Source organism: Adiantum capillus-veneris, chromosome 12 (assembly GCF_014529385.1).
Source record: "Adiantum capillus-veneris isolate H3 chromosome 12, ASM1452938v2, whole genome shotgun sequence".
NCBI classification, from domain to species: Eukaryota; Viridiplantae; Streptophyta; class Polypodiopsida; order Polypodiales; family Pteridaceae; genus Adiantum; species Adiantum capillus-veneris.
In genome coordinates, this window is record NC_140942.1 from 36,885,378 (window position 1) to 36,911,806 (window position 26,429).

The window sequence follows — 26,429 nt, forward strand, 5'->3', positions numbered from 1 at the left end:
TAGTGTCAAGGCCGCGGTTACCCTTCTATCCACATTGGCCTTGCACACGACTGCACTGAGGCATAATGGCTGCAGCTATGGCGATGGCTGCGTCTGCAATGGCGTGTGCATCTTCGGCCCCACCTTTATCTTCTTCTTCGTCCTCCTCCCCTTCGTTTTCGTCTTCATCAACACCAGCGCCCATCCCAAGGCAGGTCCACTTTCCGAGCTCCATCCCTAACACGTCTCTTTCGACGACGCCCTCGACCTCCCCTCACGACCCATCTCTTCAATTCGCAAACATGATGTGGTTCAAAGGTCCCTACAATACCCAAATATTTGTGGGCGAGAATGAGCCTGCAGATTCTGTAGTGAGGCGCTTTCGACGTGCCGTCATGCAGGCAGGTATAATCGCAGAGTGCCGCCGCCGCCGTTTCTTTGAAACCCCACAGGATATTGCAAAGCGGAAGCTCCAAGCAGCCCAGCGTAGACGATCCAAGTCGTAAGCTTCCTGTTTCCCTGTCTGGTGCATGCATGCACTTATTTGTGCATACAATGGCGCAGAGAGAGAGAGAGAGAGAGAGAGAGAGAGAGAGAGAGAGAGAGAGAGAGAGAGAGAGAGAGAGAGAGAGAGAGAGCATGGCATTTTAGAGCTGCGCTTTTGCTAGTACTCTTCATCAGGATGCATTTGCATGCATAAGAACGCCTTACTTTGCAGGAAGTATAGCTACTATTCCTGCAACTACTCACAAAGGAAACTTTGAGATTTGGCATGAGGTTCTAGTGATGATACCCGGTTATTAAGAATTAGAAGTTCTACATGACAATGTGTATGCTTTTGTTGTGTGTGTGAGCGTGTGTATATCGTTGGTGCCTGGTCCATCTCCCTTTCAGTGTGGACATGAAACGTTTCTTGTTTTTGACCATTTGGGGGTTTTGAGGGTTTGAACATTTCTATCAGGGCAATAGAACAGCGAAACAAGTTTCATTTGTGTACATTGTGTGAGTGGAGGAGGTAGCAGGGTAGAGGAGGGAGGGAAGTGAAGTGAAAGTGTAAAAGAGATCAAGGGTGACATTTTGAAACAAGAAGTCACGATGTTAATGAGTATATTATAAACATTGAACTGTAACAAAGCTGAACTTAATACTCTAAATTATGCCAAAAATTTCATATTTGGCATTGAAACCTAACTTAGCTTAGAAGTTAGATCAAGCATGGTGTACTTGGGATGATTTATGGCTGAACTTTCCATGGCCACATTAGCTCATGGAGGCTTGGGATATTTTATCCCAACCTCCCCTATCTTTTCCTTGGTGTCCCTTGGGCATCATATGCCCTTCCCCATCTTCCCCACATTATTTCTCCTATTTCTAGGTTGTGGGGGACTGAGGGCTGGGTCGGGCAGCTGATGGTTATCCCTATATATGGACATTGGGGGTGGGGAAGGGGGGTGGGGGGGTATATAGCAGACCCCCCCCTAGAGGGGGGGCGCCCTCAGTGGGCAGCAGATGGAGCTCGGCAGCTGGCAGCCCTAGCGTTTTTCCCAATAGGAAGCCCAACGTTTTTCCTTGCACCCCTAGCGTTTTTCTTCAGGGTTGCATGAGGAGGGCTTGGAGGCGAGAGATCCGTGATTCCCTAGAGGGCAGCCATACTTTGATGGTTGCCTTGAGGCCCGTCTCTCTCCCTCCATTTAGATTTGCCTTCCAGCCAGGAAGAGTTGCAGATGGCTTTGTTCTCAGAGCTTCTTGGGGTGCTGGCCATTGTGATGGTTGAGTCAATGGTCTCGTGTGCAAAAACAGTCGGCAACGTCAGTAGCAGTCGCAATTGTGTGCACCTCGGGTCTATCTAGTTGGTATGTCAGATCTATGTCGGACCACCCTTGGTCACTTGTATGAGCAGCATGGAGAGCCTTTCCCAGATCTCTCTCTCTCTCTCTCTCTCTCTCATTCTTGGATGCTATCTCTCTATCTACCTCAGTGATCTCTCTTCTCCATACTACATAGGTGTGCCTTGTTCAAGTGTTTGGCATTGTAGGTGTACAGATCGGAGTCGAGGTGTCCATCAAATCATGAGCCAGTTCTTGTCTTCATTGCATCTTTTGCTACCACCTTTGGCAATTTGTTGCAGATATCCTTGTCCACGAAACCCTCTCTTTACAGTTGCAGATTGCTCACTCCAATTTCTTGGTCCGACTTCCTTTCGAGGAGCTGAGAGGGGGGTGCTAGAGTTCAGGTATCTCTCTGGATTCATATAGACGGTCCCAGTTTCTTCTAGGGAGAGGTGTTAGGGAGTTAGGGTTGTTTTGTGGTTGTGCCCGGCTAGTGTGAGGTAGGTTTCTCATGCCGGGTTGTGTTTAGCTTGGGTTTTGGCTGTGTTTCATGGCCATTAGTCTCTTGTAGGCTTGGAGTATTTTCTCCAGCCTTGCCGGTATTTTTACTTGCAACCCATTGCGTCTCTACCTATATTTCCCTCATTTCTCCTGAAACCGGCCTGTAGGGTAGTAGGCGTTGGCTTTCACCCGAAATTCTTTACTTCAGACGCACACACAGAGCACGTTGCAAAGGTAACCTGTAACGGGGATTAACACCCAAGTACACACACGGCTCGGGAGCTAGAATGCTGCGAGCAGACGCCGACAACCTGTAGGCCCCAAAATTGGCGCCCCTTTCGGTATTTCTTTATTCTTTAACAGAGGGAATAAAACCTGTGATCTCCTACAAGCTGCCCCGCAGAATCTAGGCTAAGAAACACCTGTTCTGGCCCGATTTTGGCAGCATAACTGTATTAGGACGCTTCACAGTCAATATCCCCATGCAATAGGTGACTTTCCTGACGCATACGGACACTTTGCAAAACCTGGCGAGAATCTGCAGCATGCTGAATTCTCTGTTTTCTGCCCCGAAAATGGGCCGGTTCACCTATACAGCGGTCCCCTCGCGTCCCCAAACCTCTTGGGGGTTATTAGGGTCCGTTTAGGGCCGAAACCCTAAACCTGCAAAAATACACAGCAGGCTGTAATTCCCTGTTTTGGGCTCCGTTTCGCGTGCGGGTCGCATCTGTAGCAAGACCTTGAGCTCCCGCACTTGTAGGGCTACTTGCTCTTTGAATCGGACGAGATTTCTGACGTGAAACCTCTCCGAATTCACCTGTATCTGCGGAGGATTAGCCGCTAGCTAATCCAGTACCTGTGCAAGAGGCTCTTGCCTCGGCAATCGTGCATGAACCCACATAACTGTACATTGGTCAAATGAAAAGCCCACTAGTGGGGCATAACATACTGCTCATAGGGGAGAGAGAGAGCAATGCGTAGCGTGTAGGGCATCACTCCTGGCACCGTACTGTACATAAGAGAGAAAGGAAGCACTCCATAGCTCTTAACTTGTGACAGAGAGTGAATGAGGCCTCTCCCAGCATAAAAAGTCAGCGCCAACTCTTCCTTGCATTGGAAAGTGCACAAAAATTTGACACTCGGCGCATTTTCAAGCATTTTCCCGTTTCGGGTTTGCCACTTAAAAATATCCCAACTGATCGCCCAGTTGACTTCGCGACAGAGTTGTAAAATGTTCTCCTAGTCATACCGGAGGTAATGACGCGAACGCATTTCTCGGCCCAAAATAGCAGTTCCCTAAATTTTAGGAGATGCTTCCGTTGGGCTCCCATTGGTCTTCTGACCATCTATCCTCATTGGGACTGCATCCAAAAATGCAATGTGGCCCAACTGTTGGATACTTTTCTGTTGGTAGTCACACCTTGACTTTAGGCCTTTATTGAGTTCAGTTCCTAGTATCCACCAACTTACTAAGTGCGACGGGGGGACCTATATGAGCCTAGACATCCTCTTACCATTGAATTCCAGTGGCCTAGACATCCTCTGAGCCTAGACATCCTCTTACCATACGAATTCCAGTGGCGACCACTACCCATCTGCGGGTGAAACTACCGTTCACATTGGCCATGCAATGTCCGTCCGTTTGCTACTTCAAGAAGAGAGTCTCAAAAATAAAACAAAACCCCTTGGAAAGAAACCAACAACTAAAGTTAGCAGTTGCCACGTCCTCGTGACATAGTTAACAGTTGCCACGTCCCCGTGACATACCCTTCTCTTCAAATCGCAAACGTCCTCGATTGCATACCATAAATACACGCCACTGATGAGCTTGTGCTATTAACACTCTTTTATCATCGCATGTATCCGCAAGAAAGGTCATAACATATAGATACAAATGACTTAATGAGGCTTTCATACTTTTGTTATTTCCATCTATTACATTGAATTCATATGTACATGTGGTGTACTAGCTCTATCATTACCCCTCCTTTGCACACGTTGGGTTGGGGCATAAGTAGGCTGTAACCCAAAGGCTTCAAGGTAAAGCTGCAATACATTTGGTGACTCTGACAGTTCATGCTCTTCCATCCACTTTGCATCCATAGGCGGATAGTTCTTGAACTTCACCAAATAGTGTCTTGCAACTTGTCCTTTAACTTTTCTGTCCTTATGTGCCAAAACTTGCTCAGGTACCAGGATCTCATCAAGTTCCTCAACTTCTGGCTGATCCTCATCTGGCATATCTTCTGGCACATCACCCACGAAGGGTCTTAGAAGACTCACGTGAAACGCATTATGAATCTTCCACGCATCAGGCAATTTCAGCCTGTAAGCCACATCGCTGATCTTGTCAAGCACTTGAAAAGGCCCATAGTAACGCATGCTGAGCTTAGGAAAGAGCCGTTCCTTGCCCTTCATCTTCTTTAACCTTGCCTTTTCGAACCTGAACAAAACCCAATCACTAGGTGATAACAGCAATTCACGACGGTGACGATCAACAGCCTTTTTCTGCTTTGCCTTAGTCTTCTCCAAGGCAACTTTAATCTTTTTATACATGTCATCCATGTTCTCAACATATCGATCTGCCTCAAAGATCTTGTCCTTTGTATGCAAAATGGGAGGAACCTTTTTGCCGCCTTCAACAATTTCAAAAGGTGCTTTGCCAGTAGACGAATGCATCGTATTATTGTACGCATATTCAAGCATAGACAAATACTGTTCCCACTTGCCCTTATTATCTGACACATAACATTTCAGCAGTTCTAAGACAGTAGAATTAGCCTCTTCTGACTGTCCATCAGTTTGTGGATGAAACGAAGACGAGAACTTGAGTGTAGTGCCCATGTTCTCAAACAATCCTCTCCAGAACAAACTGGTCATGCGAGGATCACGATCACTGATAATCGATTGTGGCATACCATCGTACTTAAACACATTGTACATGAACAAGCATGCCATCTGATCAGATTTTATCTTCTTCCTGACAGGGATAAAATGGGTCTGCTTGCTGAACCTGCAGATAATGGTCCATATACCATCATTCCCTGTTGGCGTTCTTGGAAGATCAAAGATAAAGTCCATAGCAATGCTTTCCCATGGCTTATCCAGAATCGGCAATGGTTGTAACAACCCTGGTGCCTTTTGCCTGTCAAACTTGACCTTTTGGCAAACTATGCATGCTCGCACAAAGGCATCCACATCTCTCCTCAAGGTAGGCCAATAGAAGAATGTCTGCCGCTTTAACTGTTGCATCAATGCCACGATGCCCTGCATACGGTGGGACATGACTCTCTTCCATGACCTTATGTTGCAGTGGCCCAGTGACACAAAGTCTGCCATGCATCATCATAAAACCATCTCTGAGGAGGTAGTGCTCGTGATGTTGCCCCTCTTGTAATTGTTCAAAGATCCTTGCAAAATCTTCATCAGCATTATATTGTTCCTTCATGTCATCTAGCTCATGATGATAAGGAATTGACACAGCTGAAATTTGTGGCTTTCTTGATAATGCATCAGCCACAACATTCTTCTTGCCTTCCACATGCATAATCTGGAAGTGGAACATGAAAAGAATGTTTGCCCATCGCATATGCTTTTCGGATAACTTTGACTGTGTCAAGAAGTATCGCAAGGTCTGATGATCTGTTTGGACAACAACATCAGCACCTAAGAGGTAGTGCTTCCAGCTAGAAAGCGCATGAATCACGGCCAAGAGCTCTTTCTCATAGACTTGCATAGTCCTCCCTGGCCCTTGCAAAATTCGGCTTTCATAAGCTACTATGCGTCCATCTTGCATTAGCACTGCTCCGATGCTACTGCCACACGCGTCACACTGGACCACAAATGACTTCCTGAGATCTGGCAAAACAATAATTGGATCTGAAGTCAACTTTTCCTTTAAGAGACTAAAAGCTGAAATCTCTTTTTGGGTCCATCTGAAAGTGACCTCTTTCTTTTGCAAAGCGTGAAGAGGCGATGCTATCTTTGCAAAATCTTTGATAAACCTTCTGTAGTAGGAACACAATCCCAAGAAGCTTATGACATCGTGCACAGTCTTCAAGTCTAGCCATGTCTTGATAGCTTTGACCTTTGCGGGATCCATTCTAACACCATCCTTTGAGACTATGTGGCCCAGAAAGTGGATCTCTTCGAGGAAGAATTCACTTTTCTTAGGATTGACAAGTAACCTGTGACTGCGCAGCTCTTCGAACACAATGGTCAAGTGACGCCTATGCTCCTCTTCATTCTTCGAATACACTATCATGTCATCGAAGAACGTTCCAACAAATTGTTGATGCGAGCGGAAAATCTGGTCCATCATTCTGTTTGTCACGAGGACGTGGCAGTTATTAACCATGTCACAAGGATGTGGCTACTGCTTACCTTGGTTGTTGGTTTCTTTCCAATGGGGTTTATTTTATTTGTTTTGAGACCCTCTTTTTGAAGTAGCAAACGGTCGGACATTGTATGGCCAATGTGAACGGTAGATTCACCCGCAGACGAGAAGTGGTCGGCATTGGAATTCGTATGGTAAGAGGATGTCTAGGCTCAGAGCAAGATCATATAGGTCCCCCCGTCGCACTTAGTAAGTTGGTGGATACTAGGAAGTGAACTCAATTAAGGCGTAAAGTCAAGGTGGGGCTGCCAACAAAAAGTATCCGACAGTTGGGCCACATCGCACTTTTGGATGCGGTCCCAATGAGGATAGATGGTCAGAAGACCACTGGGAGCCCAACGGAAGCATCTCCTAAAATTTAGGGAACTGCTATTTTGGGCCGTGAAATGTGTTCGCGTCATTACCTCCGGTATGACTAGGGGAACACTTTATAACTCTGCCGCGAAGTCAACTGAAGCGTCGGTTGGGATATTTTTAAGCTGCGAACCCGAAATGGGAAAATGCTTGTAAATGCGCCAAGTGTCACATTTTCATGCACTTGCCTCTTCGAGAAAAATGGGCACTGAATTTTTAAGCTGGGAAGGCCTCATTATGCAATCTATCACAGGTTAAGAGCTATGGAGTGCTTCCTTTCCCTCTCATGTACAGTGTGGTGCTAGGAGTGATGCCCTGCACGCTACACACTGCTCTCTCTCCCCCCTACGTGCAGTTATGTGATGCCCCACAAGAGGGCTCCTCATTTGATTGATGTACAGCTGTGTGGGTTCATGCTTTCGTGCTGAGGCAAGAGCCTCCTTGAGCAGGAACAAGGGTAGCTAACTGCTACTCCAAAGCAGGCACTGGTGAGGGTCATAACCTCACCATATAGGTGCAAAATCAACGCTGTGTATGCGCTGTAATTTGACTGTTTTTCAGCCATACGAACGCCAGGACACTTGGGAATCGTGCCCCACTGGCAGAGGACAATAAGGGGACTGTTTGGGGCTGAAAACAGGGCAAAAACCAGTAAATACAGCGTGCTGAATTTACTGTTTTTGAGCAGGAATCAGAGGGTTTACGCCAGTGCAAGCGAGTTCTAGCAGGGGAATTGGTTTCGCGCAAGTTTTGGGGCTGTTATACTGCCGAAATTTGGCCAAATCAAATGGTATCTAGGTGGATACACGTGAAGGATTCCCAGGATCTTACCTTGTAATTTACCCTCCTAAAGAATAAAGAAATATCGAAAGGGACGCCAATTTTGGGGCCTACAGGTTGTCTGTGTCTGCTCGGAGCATTCTAGCTTCCAAGCTGTGTGTATTCAAGTGTTAATTCCCGTCGTAGGTTCTCTTTGCAAAGTGCTCTGTGTGTGTGTCTAAAGTAAAGAATTTTGGGTGAAAGCCAACGCCTACCGCCCTACGGGCCAGTTTCACTGTTGAACGTGGCAGGAGCATTTGTTAGCCCAAACGGCATCACTAGAAACTCAAAAAGACCAAATGTCGTTCTAAACGCAGTCTTGTGTACATCCTCTGGTCTTATACGAATCTGATGGTACCCACTCTTAAGGTCTATCCTGCTGAAAATTGCAGCACCCTCTAAACGATCGAGAATATCATCAATTCTAGGAATAGGAAACCTATTCTTGATGGTATTCTTATTCAACGCACGGTAATCAATACACATGCGTCATGAGCCATCCTTCTTCTGCACTAGGAGTACTGGGGAGCAAAAGGGTGAAGAACTAGGCTGAATCAGCCCCTTCTCTAATAACTCCTCAACCTGGCCCATAATCTCTTTCTGCTGCGCCGCACTAACCCTGTAGGGAGGTCTGTTTGGTGGGCTACACCCTGGCTCCAAATCTATCCGATGGTCCTCAGGTCTTTCTGGCGGCAATTGTGACGGTAATGAATCAGAAAAACAGTCACTAAACTTTTGCAAAAATGTTGACCTTTCTTTATCTAACACATATAAATTTGACTGACCACTATCTGAGACATCACGTGCAAAAAACAAGTACACAGAAAGATGATTCTTTATTATAGAAGTGATAGCAGAAGCAGATACAATAGGGACTGACTCTCCTTTAAGCTTTACATCCAAGATGTGAGTTTTGCCCCTATGCTGTACAGTGATCTTTTTGTTGTAGGCATCCAAGACTCCATGCACTCGGAACATCCACGAGATCCCCAACAAGGTGTCACAACCTTCCAGCGGCATGATGTAGAACTCTCCTGTGTCCACATACGATTAAATATGCAAACGCAGTTTTCCAATGATAGGAGTAACACACTCTGAGTGGCCAGGACATACCAACCCTGCCTCTGCTGTGTACCCCATCTCTTCAGCTCTGATGCCCAGCTTCATAGCTAACTCTGGTGAGATAAAGTTGGCTTCGGCACCTGGATCAAAGAAGATGAGTGCTGTCTGATCCCTAACTTTACCCCGTGCCCTGCATAACTCACTGGCATCTGTGCTGGGCCTGTCACCCACCATGTTTGGCACTAAACTTGCCGTGGGTTTAGGCTTCTTGCCTTTCGGGTCTTCTTTATCCTCTGAGTCAGCTGGCCTTTTCCTTTGTGGACAATTGATAGAAAAGTGACCAGGCTGCTCGCATATAAAGCATTTGTTCTCAGCCATTAGGACCTTCTTTTCCTCCAGCGACTTGCGCACAAAAGGCTTCCTTTTTTGTTTCATAGCCTGCGCTCCAGAAGTCCCGGCTGAATCCTTATCTTTGGTGGCCTTTTCTGACCCCTGTGACACATCAGGAGCCGTTTTCACAAAGGGCTTCTTCCCTGAATTTTTCTTTTGCTACCCTCCTTTGTACTGCTTGGAAATCCACTGTCCTCTCCTTTTAACAAGGCAAGACCAGTGTTCGCAACTTCCATAAGCTGAGTGAGGGTAGCCACTCTGTTCTTTGTACAGTAATCGCGAAGCCCTTTAGGCAACCCGCAACAGTACTTCTCTATCTGCTCTGTCAATGGCACAAATCTGTAGGAGGTCACTGAGAGTAACGCTTTACAAAACCTACTATTGTACTCCAGCAAGCTCTTGCATGAAGCTGAAGTAAGCTGGTGCCAATCTGTCATGACGTCGGCTTCAAATTCATTTGACAGCCAAGCATATGCAAACATTTGCTTGAAGTAAACCCAAGTGGCGGGTGCTTGTCCTTGCATTAACAATGTCGTCCACCATGTAAGCGCATTGTCCTTTAAGAAAGTGGCAGCTTTCCTGACCTTCGAGACCTCTGTAAAATTCCCTCCCGCATAAGCTGTATCAAACTGTTGGAGGAAGGTAAGAGCCTTTGCTTTATCTTCAAAGCCACTAAAAGTATTCAACTTTACAGCTGCACCACCTTCTTTGTAAGCCTTCGGCTTCTCTAGTGCCCCCAAGTTGTCATAAGGGATGGTTTGCAACATGGGCACTGTAGTAGGCATGATCGGCACATCTTGGCCATTCACATTTTGCGTCAGAGGTGCGATATCTGGCTGCTGTCCAGAAAAACCAGCCATGCCAAAATGACCCTGTGGCACCCAAACTGGTCCTGGTTGCAGTGGAAACCTTGCTGCATGCCGATACTACCATACATGGGGTTTGGCATGATGCCTTGCATACCCCCGAACATTGTTCCTGGCATGTACGGCTGACTTCCAGGCGCATAACCAGCCATACTTTGAAACACTGATCCACCCCCGAAATACCCAGGATGTACCGTGGGTGGTGGAGAAACTGAGTGCATAGCTTGGTATCCAGTTCCCTGTCCATTCAAGACAGCATGTTGGCTCTGAAAGGTGGCGGGCTGAACTGGCATAACCTGTGGAATAGGCGTTCTAGCCACCTGTTCAAGCACAGGAGGAACCTGTTTTGGAGCCCTTGACTCTGCAACATGCGAGTGTTCCCTATCCTCCTGAGCCGCATGAAGTACCTGGGCTTGAGCATCAACAAGCTCCGTATGCGGCGTAGGTTGCCTATTTTGCTGTTGCACCGGTGGCGCTTGCAAGAACTCCATAAACCTTGGATTTTGCACCAGTTGCGAAAAGACATTCACCGCGGCAACTAACTGAGTCTTGAATGCATCATCCTCAAGTTGCCTAGTCATAAAGCCCTGTACTACTGGAGGGACATTCACGTTGACAGGAGGTACAGCCGTGAGCTCTCGCCAATCTCGAAAACCATAGGGATCTCATGCCTGTCCTTTGAAGAGGAACCCTCTTCCATAATGCCCTTCCCCTTGTCGGCCATAGTGTAATCCCGCGTTCCTGCACTCTGTGTCTTTACCCAAAACAATCCAAGCTCACTCTTTAAGGAAAAAGTGATTGATATCCCAGCGATGGAACCATGAAACCGGCCCGTAGGGCGGTAGGCGTTGGCTTTTACCCGAAATTCTTTACTTCAGACACACACACAGAGCACGTTGCAAAGGTAACCTGTAACGGGGATTAACACCCAAGTACACACACGGCTCGGGAGCTAGAATGTTGCGAGCAGACGCCGACAACCTGTAGGCCCCAAAATTGGCGCCCCTTTTGGTATTTCTTTATTCTTTAACAGAGAGAATAAAACCTGTGATCTCCTACAAGCTGCCCCACACAATCTAGGCTAAGAAACACCTGTTTTGGCCCGATTTTGGCAGCATAACTGTATTAGGACGCTTCACAGTCAATATCCCCATGCAATAGGTGACTTTCCCGACGCATACGGACACTTTGCAAAACCTGGCGAGAATCTGCAGCATGCTGAATTCTCTGTTTTCTGCCCCGAAAATGGGCCGGTTCACCTATACAGCGGTCCCCTCGCGTCCCCGAACCTCTTGGGGATTATTAGGGTCCGTTTAGGGCCGAAACCCTAAACCTGCAAAAATACACAGCAGGCTGTAATTCCCTGTTTTGGGCTCCGTTTCGCGTGCCGGTCGCATCTGTAGCAAGACCTCGAGCTCCCGCACTTGTAGGGCTACTTGCCCTTTGAATCGGATGAGATTTCTGACGTGAAACCTCTCCGAATTCACCTGTACCTGCGGAGGATTACCCGCTAGCTAATCCAGTACCTGTGCAAGAGGCTCTTGCCTCGGCAATCGTGCATGAACCCACATAACTGTACATTGGTCAAATGAAAAGCCCACTAGTGGGGCATAACATACTGCTCGTAGGGGAGAGAGAGAGCAGTGCGTAGCGTGTAGGGCATCACTCCTGGCACCGCACTGTACATAAGAGGGAAAGGAAGCACTCCATAGCTCTTAACCTGTGACAGAGAGTGAATGAGGCCTCTCCCAGCATCAAAAATCAGCGCCAACTCTTCCTTGCATTGGAAAATGCACAAAAATGTGACACTTGGCGCATCTTCAAGCATTTTCCCGTTTCGGGTTTGACGCTAAAAAATATCCCAACTGATCGCCCAATTGACTTCGCGCAGAGTTGTAAAATGTTCTCCTAGTCATACCAGAGGTAGTGACGCGAACACATTTCTCGGCCCAAAATAGCAGTTTCCTAAATTTTAGGAGATGCTTCCGTTGGGCTCCCACTGGTCTTCTGACCATCTATCCTCATTGGGACTGCATCCAAAAATTCAATGTGGCCGAACTGTCGGATACTTTTCTGTTGGTAGTCACACCTTGACTTTAGGCCTTTATTGAGTTCAGTTCCTAGTATCCACCAACTTACTAAGTGCGACGGGGGGACCTATATGATCTTGCTCTGAGCCTAGACATCCTCTTACCATATGAATTCCAGTGGCGACCACTACCCATCTACGGGTGAAACTACCGTTCACATTGGCCATGCAATGTCCGACCGTTTGCTACTTCAAGAAGAGGGTCTCAAAAATAAAACAAAACCCCTTGGAAAGAAACCAACAACTAAAGTTAGCAGTTGCCACGTCCTCGTGACATAGTTAACAGTTGCCACGTCCCCGTGACATCTCCTCAATAGTGGGTGTTGGCTGCCTGGCCGACCTGAACTTATGGGCCTATATAGGAGTGGGCAGGGGCATTGTTAGGGGCAGTAGAGCATAGTGCTCTTGGGAATAGGGTGCCCCTAGTGGAAAGCCCTAGGGTTGTAGACGAATGCTGAGGAGGGCTTCTTGCCGTTTCTCTCTCAACCGAACCCTTTTGCTTTCCCAGCTAGAGGGCAAGCGTTTTTGGTGAAGAGCAGGTGTAGTGCATGGACGTCCTCCTACGATACATCATCTCCTCGAGGCTCGGGGGCCTCTCATAGGTCTTGTGATCATGCAGTGGCAGGGATTCTCATCAGAGATCCAAATTCAGATCTAGATCTAGCTAGTAGGAGGTGCACTGTGTCGGTGGTTGCATGTACAACAGTAGTTGACAGTGTCATTAGTAGTCGCAATTGTGTGTACCTCGGGTCTATCTAGTTCGCATGTCAGTTTTATGTCGGACCACCCTTGTGTTAAAGTTTTAGGTATCTCAAGTGAAATGTCCAATGTGATCCCATTATTTAGTTTAGCTTTTAGGTCTTTATTTTACTTATTTATGAAAGTCTTGGGTAGGGCAATTTACTGGGCTTGCTATATAAGCAACCCCTTGCCTCCATTGTATACACATTCAGTTATTCATTGCCAAGGTTAGGTTTTTATTTTACTTATTTGTCAAAGTCTTGGGTAGGGCAATTTATTGGGCTTGCTATATAAGCAACCACTTGCCTCATTGTATACACATTCAATTATTCATTGCCAAGGTTGATTGGTTCAGGAGAGACTCTCTCTCTCTCTCTCTCTCTCTCTCTCTCTCTCTCTCTCTCTCTCGTGCTCACTCCCCTTGGTCTCTACGCTTCTACATCGTCGACTTTGACATGGTATCAGAGCTTGGTGTAACTCGGTGATTGAAGAAGCCCTTGTCTTGGTGGAGAACCGGCGCGAAGAAGAGGACTCGTTGAAGGGAGGAGCTCTAAGTTCATCGAGAAATAGGACAAGGAGCGTGGAGTTAAAAAACGCTTACAGTAATGCCTCAACGTGTAGGTTTTTTTTTTTTTTTTTGGGCCTATTTGCAAAGTGTGGAAGGCAAGTCAGCAAGGCATCTTCAAACGCCAAGGGAAGCTGCATTTTAAAAACGCTCAAGTCTTTGACGTTTTCCAATGTCACTGGCGTTCTGAAGTCAAGCAAGCGGGCAAAACAAAAAAAAGGCGCCATCTTTCTGAATCTCTATTGCTATTGGCCTTGGATACTATGTTTTGACATGCTGTGGATAACAAGAAATTTTGCTACTGGAGGGTACTAGCAACAAGTTGCTTCAGCGACACCGAGCCAGGCTCAGACTGCAGAAGCTCATCACAGCGGGTGTGCAACAGGTCATCACAGCGGGTGTGCAACAAGCAAGGCCCATAACTTTGTGATTGCCTTCATCTACAAGGCAGAGGCGGACTTCTCTTGCAGACTGAGCGTTCCTAAGACATGCTCAACTATGAGCTCCCACCTACGTTGTGAAATGCCCTACTGACGACATTCATTGTGCCCTTGCAATCCTTCGAGGTGCGTAGTAGATTGGGCAGCCCTATGAGGGTCTGGGTGATGCCAGCAAGGATTGTCGACAATTGCATTTTGAAATGCTTAAGGCAGCGGGGGTTCACATGCATGGCATGAGAGATCCAAATGGCAAAGGGACAAGAGGTGGTTCTCATGGCAACCTCAAGAGATGTCGACGATCCGACACCAACCAAAAGCTATGGATAACGGATCGTCAACCATCCATTTAGTGGCCTATGCAACGGCACAGTTCTCAAGGAACCCGACAAATTGTTTGGCTCGAGTTTGTGAAGTCAAAAGCAAATGGTGGAGTTCGCTAGAGGACAGCGACAAAGGTCAATTGGACAAGGATGGCAGTACCAGTACTCAGTTAGCTACTAGCTTGCCTTCGTACCCACGAGGTACGATCACAGTTGTCTTGAATGTGAATCGACGCTTTGTTTGGCTCGAGAGTTTGGAGCCAAAGACAAAAGCAAGAATTCACTTGAAGACAAGGACAAAGGCAAGCTGGACAGAGATTACGGTAATAAAGTTTTGATAGAGGAGATCGGCATGGCACATGTGGCGGTGGCCACAGTGGCCTCGACCTCAGATTTCTAGTCAAAGAGAAGGTGTCACCACTAGCTTCAGCCAGAGAGAGGCTTGTGAGTGGCAGAGGGGCAATTAATGCTCCCTATAATTAATTTGGACCCTTGTGTTGGAGTTCAAGTTATTGGTGTTTGGACCCGTAGGTCGGAGTTCAATGCACATGCATCTGGCAAGGAACCAATCAGACGTCAAAAACACTATGGATGGGCGTGCCAATTCATTGTTGTTGGTCGGATCATGGATAGGATGTGTTCCAACAGTTTATCATCTTGGAGTTTTATATTTTGGACGCGATGTGTTCATAGTTCACGAATGGGGATTATTGGAGGTAGTATGGTCTATAGTTAAAAGTTTCTACAAACTTCAAAGGCAACCGATAGAGATATTGGCCCCAAAGACTGGCGCCCCTTTCGGTATTTCTTTTTGTATTAATGTAACAGACTTGGACACTACAAGTCAAGAATCAACCGCGACAGCACCAAATAACCACTTCAAAACAATTCACAGATCACAATAGATTTGCACTGGCCCGACGGAGTTCCGTGCCTAGAGATATTGGCCCCAAAGACTGGCGCCCCTTTCGGTATTTCTTTTTATATTAATCAATCATCAAAGTACAAAAGAGCGGTTAGGGTTTCACTCTCAGACTCTGCGTCCAGATGCTCTGAGAAGTGAGGCCCTCACCACTAATTTAAAGGTTACAGGGGATGCCCAAAAGCAGAGCCCCAAAAGCTTGAAAGCAAAAGCTCTTTTCTCTCTCTCACAGAGAGCTTCTGAAAGCAAAAGCAAATTCTCTCTCTCAATGAGAGCCGGTAAAAAGCAAGTTCTCTTTTTCCCAAATCATAACAAAAAGTTGAGATTTGCGTCGCCGAAAATTTCCATATATATATATATATATATATATATATATATATTTTATAAAAATATTCCGCCTCCGCGATTTCCGGAAATTAGGGTTTTTTGCAGAAATTAGGGTTTGCAGGAATTTTAGGGTTTCTGGCAGAAATTAGGGTTTTTGTTGTCCGCCACGTCATCACTTTGTGACATACCCCTCTCTTGAAAGCATTGTAATCGACCGCGATTACGCCTGCAAAACCGACAAAAGCCATAAACCGTCTTAGCAGACACTGACTGTTAGTACCTACGTACTAGGAACACACATCTAGCACATGTACAAAATCGACAGTCACACGACATCACAGGACATCACATGACATTCAACATTCATTCGGATCTTAGACCATGATTTATCGGCAATGTAGCTAGCAATCACATCTAGGTCCAATCGGGACCTCATCGATGTCCGATTGACTAACCCCTATTGCAACCATGTCTATTCGAGATCAATCAGACCAAAATGCTGCAGTCATTTCGTCTATCAGTTCCTGCACTCACAAGAAGTCAAGAACAAATCAGTATCATAGTCAGGAATTCCATTTCATAAAGTCATCCAGCAGAATACTGTCAGCTCTTAGTATCCCTGAAGCTCAAAGAGACATCAGTGACTTTAGTATCAAAATCAAGGCATCTATTGACAAAGGAGTGGAGTGACTCCCCTCTTGTGCATCCCACTGCACCAGATCTTCGGCCAAGCTGAGTTTCTGGGTTCCGTTTGGAGTAGACTATGCTAAACCAAAACATCGAAGTAAAGTTTCACAATCCGAGGAGTATCTGCTAGGTCCTCCTCCTCCATCCACTTCGCATCAAATGCAGGAAAGTTCTTGAACTAAACCAAGAACCGCGAACCGCCTTCGGACTTTACCTTTCTTCATATCATTATGTGCCAAAATCTGTTCAGGAACAAGGATCTCCTCGTTTTCTTCCACTTCGGGCTGCTCATCAGGCTCCCCATCATCAGGCACATCACCCTTAACAGGGTTCAAGAGACTCACATGCAATGCATTATGAATCCTCCAAGTATCTGGCAGTTTCAATCGGAAGGAGACATCATTTATCTTTTCAGTAATCTGGAAAGGTCCGTAGTATCACATACTAAGCTTTGGAAAAAGCCTCTCCTTTCCCTTTTTCTTTCTTAGGTGTGCCTTCTCAAAAGTAAGAGCACCCAATCATCCTCCTTCAGTTTCAAGTCGTGACGATGGCGATCCGCTGCCTTTTTCTGTCGTTCTTGAGACTTCTGCAAAGTCTCGCGAACCTTGGCAAAAGCCGTATCCAAATCTCGCGAATATTCATCCGCTTCCAATATCTAATCTTTCGTGCTCAAGAAGGATGGAACCTTCGCAGCACTTTCAACAATCTCACATGGCGTCTTCCCCGTCGAAGAGTGTATCGTGTTACTGTAGGCAAATTCCACCAAAGATAGGTTCTTTTCCCATTGAGTCTTCTGATCCGAGATACAAGACTTCAATAAATCTAAAATCACTGAATTGGTAATCCCAAATTGGCCGTCAGTCTGCAAGTGGAACGATGACGAGAACTGCAACTGCTTGCCAATGTTCTCCCAAATTGCCTTCCAAAACAAACTCATAAAGCTGGGGTCTCTGTCGGAGACAATCGTCTCAGACGTGCCATGTAATCGGAAAATCATCGTAATCATTCTGTGTTCTCGGGAGATCAAAATGAAATCCATTTCAATACTTTCCCAGGGGTGGGTGGGTATGGGTAAAGGCTGTAACAATCCATGTGCCTTATGCCTGTCAAACTTGACCTTCTGGCATACCAAGAAACTGCGCACAAACTCTTCCACATCCTTTTTGAGTCTCGGCCCAAAGAAGTATCTCTCTACCCCTTTCATGGTGGTAGCAATGCCGCGGTGACCCGTAAAAGGTGGACAGTGGCATTCAGTCATAACCTTTTCCCTCAACGGCTGTGTAACGCACAACATAGTCTTTTTCATCAAGTAGCCTTCCCGAAGGGAGTATCCAGCTACTGTCTCCCCATCCCGTAGCCGTGTGAAAATATATGCAAAATCTGTATCTGTGGCATATTGATCGACCATATCCTCGAAGCTCCTATGATGTATCGCGGAAACAGCCATAACCAACGGTTTCCGAGACAAAGCATCTGCCACCACATTCTTCTGTCCCTGCACATGGACAATCTCGAAGTGGAACTGTGACAAGATGTTCACCACCGCATCTGCTTTTCCGAAAGCTGCTTCTGTGACAAGAAGTAGCGCAAACTCTGATGGTCTGTAAAGACAGTAAAATCTGCTCCGAGTAGGTAATGTCCCTGCACATGGACAATCTCGAAGTGGAACTGTGACAAGATGTTCACCACCGCATCTGCTTTTCCGAAAGCTGCTTCTGTCCCTGCACATGGACAATCTCGAAGTGGAACTGTGACAAGATGTTCACCCACCGCATCTGCTTTTCCGAAAGCTGCTTCTGTGACAAGAAGTAGCGCAAACTCTGATGGTCTGTAAAGACAGTAAAATCTGCTCCGAGTAGGTAATGCCGCCACTGAGTAAGAGCATGGATAACCGCCAAAAGCTCTTTCTCATAGATATGTGCTGTCATCTCTGGCCTAGAGAACAAACGGCTCTCGTAAGCTATGACATGGCCTTCTTGCATCAAGACCGCACCCAGACTACGACCACAAGCATCACAATACACTTCAAATGACTTCTGCAAGTCCTGCAAAGTCAAAATAGGTCCCGTAGTCAATTTCTCTTTCAATGTGCGAAAGGCAGTCACCTCTGTGGGTCCCCACGAAAAAGGTACTCCTTCCTGTATCAAGGTATGCAAAGGGGAAGCAACCTCTGCAAACTTTCGTATGAACCGCTTGTAGTACGAACACAGTCCCAAGAAGCTTCTAACTTCATGGACATTCCTCAAATCGGGCCAATCACGGATAGTCTCTATCTTGGCCGGGTCTATTTGCACTCCTACTGCTGACACACAATGTGTCCCAAAAAGTGTATCTCTGGTAGGAAAAATTCACTTTTCTTTTTTCATTAATCACTAACGTGTGATCTCGTAATGCCTGAAAGACTTGAAGCAGATGATCTCTGTGTTCTGCCTCATTCTTGGAGAAAACAATGATGTCGTCAAAGAAAGTGTCAACAAATAGCCTGTACTCTCGAAAAATCATGTCCATCATCCGGTTAAATGTCGCAGGAGCATTGGTTAAGCCAAAAGGTATCACCAGAAACTCAACTAACCCAAAAGTCGTCCAAAAAGCTGTCTTGTAGACATCTCCTGGCGCTATCCTGATCTGATGATATCCACTCTTCAAGTCAATCCTGCTAAAGCACGAGGATCCTTGTAACCTGTCGAGTATATCTTCGATCCTAGGAATCGGAAATCTGTTCTTGATGGTGATTTCGTTGAGAGTGCTATAATGGATGCACATTCTCCAAGATCCGTCTTTCTTCAAAACCAACAACACTGGAGAGCAATACGGTGAAGTACTAGGCTGGACAAGACCCTTTTCCAAGAGGTCTTTCACTGGGTTCATAATCTTTTCATTCTGTACTCGGCTCACACGGTAAGGTGGCCGATTCGGTGGCGTGCTTCCGGGTATCAGATCAATGGTTTGATCTTCAGGCCCTCCGAAAAGCAATCGGCATGAGTGTGGAGAAAAATCTTGGCGTTCTTTTGATTAGGTCAAAACATATTCAACCTTTATCCATCGTTCAGTTCTCTCGCAAAAGAATGAGTAAGAAACTGAAGTTCATCAAGTACAATCTCTAAGCCCTTTATTTATCAAAGTCGCTTTCTCGGCCCGATAGTCAACCACGGCGTAGTTCTTGTGGTACCAAGGGATCACGAGTAGAATGTCACTCGCGTGCCCTGAACACCCCTGTCATTGCAAACGAAGTTTGCCAATGCTCGGTGTAATGGCAACATCCCATCCGGGTGCCAGTCGAACTACCTCCGTTTGTGGCGTCAGTCTGTCGGGCGTAGTTCCAAATCGAGCCGCCAATTCCAAGTGAAAAGAAGTTGGCCTTGGCTCCTTCAAAAGAGCTTCTTGATCCTTCACTTTGCCCCGAAAGCGGCAAAGTTTGTACTTTCATTCATTAGATTCGGTGCAGGTCCCATGCCATGTGGTACCAGTTCTGCTTTTCTATCTGCCTTTTCTCCCACATTCCTCAGCTGCTCTCGAACTCTCAGACCTGTCGTCGTCTTTATCATTCTGTTCTTTCTGTGCCTTATTAGGGCACTTCGCGGACATATGTCCATGTTGCATCCTTTTTTTTCTCTGGGTTGCTCTTTTTCATTCTACTTTCATTCCCAGAAGTCTGTTTGGCTCGTTGTGTCATGGCCTCATCTGTGGGGTAGGTCAGACTGCCAGAGTGAATGGCAAAGCCCTGCTTTGCATGACTCATCAACTCCTAAACAGAAGCTGACTTCTGTTCCAAAAAGTGATTTCGGATCTCTGTAGGTAGACCCAAGGTAAACCACTCAATCTGTTCTCTGAACGAGATCTTCTTGAATGAAGAGGCGGGTAGAAAAGAGCTCCAGAATCTTTCACAATAAGAATTCACTGTATCGCTCTTGGTCATCCGGAGATGGTTCCAAGCAGCTCGTATATCTCGCTCAAACTCTTGAGTCAACCAAGAAGAAATAAAAAGCCTCTTGAATTTCAGCCATGTAACTGGCACAATCTTGCTTAATAGAAGCGTGGACCACCAAGTACGAGCATTCCCCTTAAAGTAAGAGGCAGCTCTCCGAATCTTGGAGTGCTCTGAATAGCGTCCTCCCGTGAAAGCGATGTCAAACTGCTGTATAAAAGACAAAGCCTTCGAAGCATCTGAGTATCCTGAAAAGTATCAAACTTGATCGAGTGGCCACCTTCCTTAAACTCTCGGACTTTCTTGCTTTAATCTTCGAGAAAGTCATACTGGTTGGCTTTGTAAAAATTCTTCTTGTTCGCATAAAACTTTTCGTCATCGGAATCTGAGCTGTCTGTAGACGAGTCCTCAGTAGAACTGTCAGTCTCTGGGCGAGATTTAGCCTTCTTTGCCTTTCTCTTGCCCTTTCCAAAGCGTTGCTTCTTGCTTCGCTTTTTACCTTTTCTGTCTTCTTCGCTCGAATCCGAGGAGCTAGAAGAACTGTCAGAAGAAGAAGAAGAAGAAGAAGAAGAAGAAGAAGAAGAAGAACTGGGTAGGTCTTCAAACTTGACGCGCTTCTTCAATTTCTTTGCCTTGTCAAATGTCGACTGACGACCCAAATATCCCGGGAAGTCAGTGCCTTTCTTTTGCTTTTTGCCGTGCTTTTTGTCCTTCTTTTGCACGTCGAAAAGCTGAGCAATCCGTGCATCAACCACGATCTCTAGTTCCTTCTCCGTATATTTCTTGGAGGCAGAAGATTTCTTGAGAGCGGGTTTCGGTAGTGGTGTTGTGGTTCTCTGCCACTCTGTCTGTACCTCTTCCAAAGAGGTCTGGTTCATATATTTTGCCATCTTCGGGTCCTTGGCAAAATTGAGCATCATCTTTGTTGCATCGCCAATCAATTGACGACGCTTCATCTCTGTTTGCTCCGCCTGAGTAGGCCGAGGCGGGCCATACTCTCTGTCTGAATCTTCGTTGTGATCCCAGCCCGCATCTCCAAATGCAGAGGGAGTCGACTGATTATTGCCTGAAGCCATAGGTGCCGCGGAAAAAAAATTCGGGGATCGGATTTCCCGTAGAAGAGAAATCGGCCGTGCTCTGATACCACTGTAACAGACTTGGACACTCCAAGTCAAGAATCAACCGCGACATCACCAAATAACCACTTCAAAACAATTCACAGATCACAATAGATTTGCACTGGCCCGGCGGAGTTCCGTGCCTAGAGATATTGGCCCCAAAGACTGGCGCCCCTTTCGGTATTTCTTTTTATATTAATCAATCATCAAAGTACAAAAGAGCGGTTAGGGTTTCACTCTCAGACTCTGCGTCCAGATGCTCTGAGAAGTGAGGCCCTCACCACTAATTTAAAGGTTACAAGGGATGCTCAAAAGCAGAGCCCCAAAAGCTTGAAAGCAAAAGCTCTTTTCTCTCTCTCACAGAGAGCTTCTGAAAGCAAAAGCAAATTCTCTCTCTCAATGAGAGCCAGTAAAAAGCAAGTTCTCTTTTTCCCAAATCATAACAAAAAAGCTGAGATTTGCGTCGCCGAAAATTTCCATATATATATATATATATATATATATATAGATAGATATATATTATAAAAATATTCCGCCTCTGCGATTTTCAGAAATCAGGGTTTTTGGCAGAAATTAGGGTTTGCAGGAATTTTAGGGTTTTTGCTGTCCGCCACGTCATCACTTTGTGACAATTAATTTGTGTTCAAAGTACAAGAGTGCGGGCAGGTGCTCACACTCAGACTATGCGTCGAGATGCTCTCAGTTATGAGGCCCTGCCCACGTAAACGTAATTAAAAGTACAAGGGATGCCAAAAGCAGAGCCCAAAAGCTGTCCCAAAAGCTGAAAATCCAAAAGCTTTTGAAAAATAAAGCAGAGGCTCTTTCTCTCTCTTGCTTGTAAAATAAAGCAAAAAAAGAAGTTTCCCTCTCTCTCAAGTTCTCTTGCGTAGAAAAAGCAAAAAGGTTCTCTCTCTCTCTCTCTCTCTCTCTCTCTCTCTCCTTGCGTAGGAAAAGCAGCAAAAGCTGCCGCTGAATCAGCCCGCAAAAAGCGCCGCAATCTGCGGAAGTCCGTACAGCCTACCATGTGTCCAACGTTCCGCAATTTCTGGGACTGGGCAGCGGTACAGTCAGCCACGTCAACATTTCAGCGTCTCTGCAATTTTTCCGGCTTGTGCAAGGTGTGTGTGTACACATGGGCAGCCACGTCATCACATTTTGTGACTATCTCTCTCTCTCTCTCTCATGCTCACTCCCCTTCATCCCTTGGTCATTTGTATGAGCAGATTGTTGTCAGCATGGAGAGCCTTTCCCAGATCTCTCTCTCTCTCTCTCTCTCTCTCTCTCTGTATCTATTCTTTTCCGTTGGCACATGGTGCCCTCCTGTTACCTTATCCCCGTCCCTGTCCCTCCGCTCCCCAGTCCGTTCCCCTGTTTCTATGTATGGAACTTCTTCATGTGTTTTAAGACTCAAAGAAGATTTTTGGAGTCATCTCTGATTTTAGAAGTCCAAAAATAAAAGACTTACATTTCTAAAAAGAGAAATTTTGTGTAGAAACGCAATTTATTACTTAAATGGATATTAGAGATGTTGTCAATCTTCATGTAGCATCATAGAAGTTTGACAGACCATATCTATGTGTGTTCTTATGACTATAGATGTTGGTGGGTACTATACGATTGCCATGTGCACATTACTCTATGTGCCACGTGGACATGCTTCACCATTTCAATTCCGTTGCACCTGACATTGGTATTAGAGCTTTGAAGATTTTGCACTAATTTGCTAATCCTTGAATTTGTTTCCCTCATGTTTGAATGTGTGTTGTAGCATTTCGCCCAAGGATGCTTCTCCCACTTAGGGAACTGCAGGACATGCCATTGTGCGTGGGATTGTGCGCCTTGAGTGTAGGAAATGCAAACATTGTTTACCATGGGTTTTAGTTGTGGTGCACTTGCGAAAGGGTAGTTGCCTTGGTGTGGGCGTTTGACCACCTCGACATAAAGAAAGCCTAGCATGGATATTTATAGTCATACTCCTTGACATAAAGAAAGCCTAGCATGGATATTTATAGTCATAACTTCTTCAACATGATAGATCGCATCATTGAAGACATGCATTGGAAACATGAAGATGTTGATTGCGAGTATTAGGATTTGTTAGCGGCGTATGACGACAAATAAAGTCGCCATCTAGATCATCCTATTAGCTTTGGAGTCTTGGCATTGTTTGCACAACCATCTCTCCGATCTGCTTGGAGGCTTTTATCATTCAGAAGAGGCAATGCATCGACATTGTACACATCTTTGGAAGCACATCAAGTCCACACCATCTGCATCTTCTTAGCAATCAGTAGCCATCAATCCAGAGCGAAAGGGTTCCAATCCAAGGCAACCGCCGCGGGAGTTCGTATGCATCGTGAGCCTACATTTGCAGCCACATGCATGGCAGAGACCAGGATTCATCTGAAGCTTCCATCATACGGCAATCTAGTTGAAGCCTCAAGAGGAGACTCTATCTTTTGAGGAGTTATTTGGTGGTTTCGTGAGACATTATATAGAGGACTTCTCATGGTTCGTGGTCATTCCAAAGGACATATCCATCTTCATCCCTCATTTGACGTTGCTCCCGCCAATCTTCCCATGTAGGGGCAGCATAGGCTGGCCAATAACCTTTCTGGACATCGGCGTTTTCATATCCAGCCATTCGCTCTTCGAGCATCCACATCCGGTTTTTCAGTTTGGTGAGGCAACAAAGGTTATTGTTGGCTCTTAACCAACAAGGGCATCGTTGATCCAAGAGGCACTCCATTAGGCACTCCATTGTTTATGAGTAGATGCATCATCAACATCCTTGTGTTTTGGACATCTCCACATCATCTAGAAGAACCTCTCTCTCAAATGTTGCCGTGGAGGACATCATCTAGAAGGAACTTCATCCGAGACCATCTCATGGCGTGCATGGAGTTCGGTACCGGTACCTCACCTTAAGCAGGATGGGTTGTCACGTGCACATGGCTCATGTGCCACGTGGACATGCTTCACCATTTCAATTCTGTTGCATGTGACAACTATGTTCATATACATACGTACACATACATACATAAATACACACACTCACCCACACACACATATATGATGTGTGCACGTGTGCGTGCGCGCGCGCACACACAGTATTACGAAACCCGTTTTGCTTTGCCCTAAAATGAAATGTTTCAAAACCTTGAAACCCGGAAATGGACGAAAGCACGAAATGTTTCATGTCACATGATACTGATTTGAGTGTACTTTGTGTGCTTTATCCAACATTCCCTGTTATTTTGATTTGTTTATGTAAAGGTTGTTTGAGATGAGCAAACTGTCAGTAACATTCAAATGATTGAGACAAGTTTTGTGTCTTGATTGTGCTGGCTTGTGATTTGAAAAATAAGTTTTATGTCATGATCTTAGTTTAGTGAATAAAGTGCTATTCACATGTATGTGCTATTTTTATTCATGGGAAAAGCTAGTTTTTAGGCTGGCTTTGGCACGGATGCTGTTTGGGTCTTAGCCCAAAATTCCTGAAATATTACAATGATGGTATTAAAATTTCAAACATGAGTGCTTAGTACACAGTTACTAGGAATGGAAAATTGGAACGTGGAAAACGGGCTTGAATTGCGATTCCTTGTTATGAATACTCACATCTAAAGCACAATATGGGAATTCAGAACAGGAAGTTGGAATTGGAACGGTGAATGGAAGCTTTATCATGGAAATATCCTGTAACTATGGTTTAGTGTAAAATAACTGATGATAGCGTAAGGCGCTTTTATTCGTTTTGCTTGTATCTTTTGTGTATGCCACTTCTGCCATTAAGTCAAAGAATGATACCTTTTTCTCACTAGTTTATTGTCGGTTTTCACTGTTTCAAAGTTTTCTGATTGCCTGTTTGGGTTTCTTTGATCTTTATATATATAGATATTGACCTTAAGAAGGGATTGGTATGGCATAATAAGGCTGTTTGTAATAAAACTACAATGGGCCCAAGTTAGAGCCTAATTTTTCATCATACTTGTAGCTCGCGCACACTTTTAATAGAATAAATCTAATGCTCTTCCTGTGTTTAAAGATAGTCTTTGCTGATTGTAGGCGGTTCCTTCCAAGAGGAATGACTGATCCGAGGAAAACCAGCCAGACTACGCCTGCTGCTGATGATGACGACAATGACAACTGGGAGTATGATGAAGTGGCTTAAGCAAGTGTTTTCTTACCTGACGTGTGACCAGCTTTGGAAACTTTTAATCTTGTCCTTGGACCTGGCAAAGATCGAGAACCAGTAGAATTTTTCCAGAAGGTTTTGTCGCCTTTTCTGACGGTCCTATATAGTTGCAAACTAAGCACTATGTTCAATTTTCTTGGTGCTGGCTAGCTTGTGGAGGATCTGCAAATGGATTTTATATGGTATCAAAATTTTTGTAACTTCATTCGTTTCGTCATGCTGTTGATCTCGTTTTATCATCTCACAAAGTAATGCATTTTTTCTATCCATAGCTAGAGTAAATTCCTTGCACATCTTGATTGTTCTGGAGTATTTGTTTTTAAGGTTTATTATAAGGCCCGTGTCACTCATGTCTGCCTGGACGGGTGTGAAAATGAGGTGGCAAAAGATGGCTTGTTGAAGAGTATGTCTGCTGCTCGGCGAAAACACCCGTCGCAGACCCCTTTCCCATCCCCACTACATGGTGGACGTGCACAAAAGCAGCGGCACAAAGAGCACTGGTTGGAATTGAGTTGTCGACTTCGCGCTCCATCTGCGAAAATATTTCCAACTGGGATATGCCCATTTGAAGAGCATAGATCGGAAACGTTAAACTATAAAGCTGAGTCTGCCCTATGTGATAGGCAGGGTGTCCAAAACAGCTTTTTATGGCCTTGTGAGGCACCTGCATCTGACAGGGGCATAAGTGTGTTTGGAATCTGTGATTGCCTTTATACCAAAAAAGCTCGGACGGTCGTTTGGAGTGCTTGATTTTTACTCCGTGTTTCAAGTACAGAATGTGGGTGCTCATTCATATTGTGTGAGGGGGCGAGTATCTTTGCTGGCCAACAGCCAACAATCACTATCCTGATTGGGTGCTTGCAGCAGCATCTGAGCATCAGTTTTCTCTATAGTGCTCCCT

At 45.6% G+C, this 26,429-nt stretch overlaps 1 protein-coding gene across 1 annotated transcript; it reads left to right on the top strand.

The window, feature by feature from the left end:
* Positions 1-25,745, top strand: LOC147445583 (uncharacterized). The gene is made up of 2 exons (XM_086525047.1): positions 1-481; positions 25,399-25,745. Exons 1-2 carry the CDS (start codon positions 66-68, stop codon positions 25,502-25,504), a joined length of 522 nt encoding a protein of 173 aa, XP_086381173.1. The 5' UTR covers positions 1-65; the 3' UTR covers positions 25,505-25,745.
* The last annotated feature ends 684 nt before the right edge of the window (positions 25,746-26,429 follow it).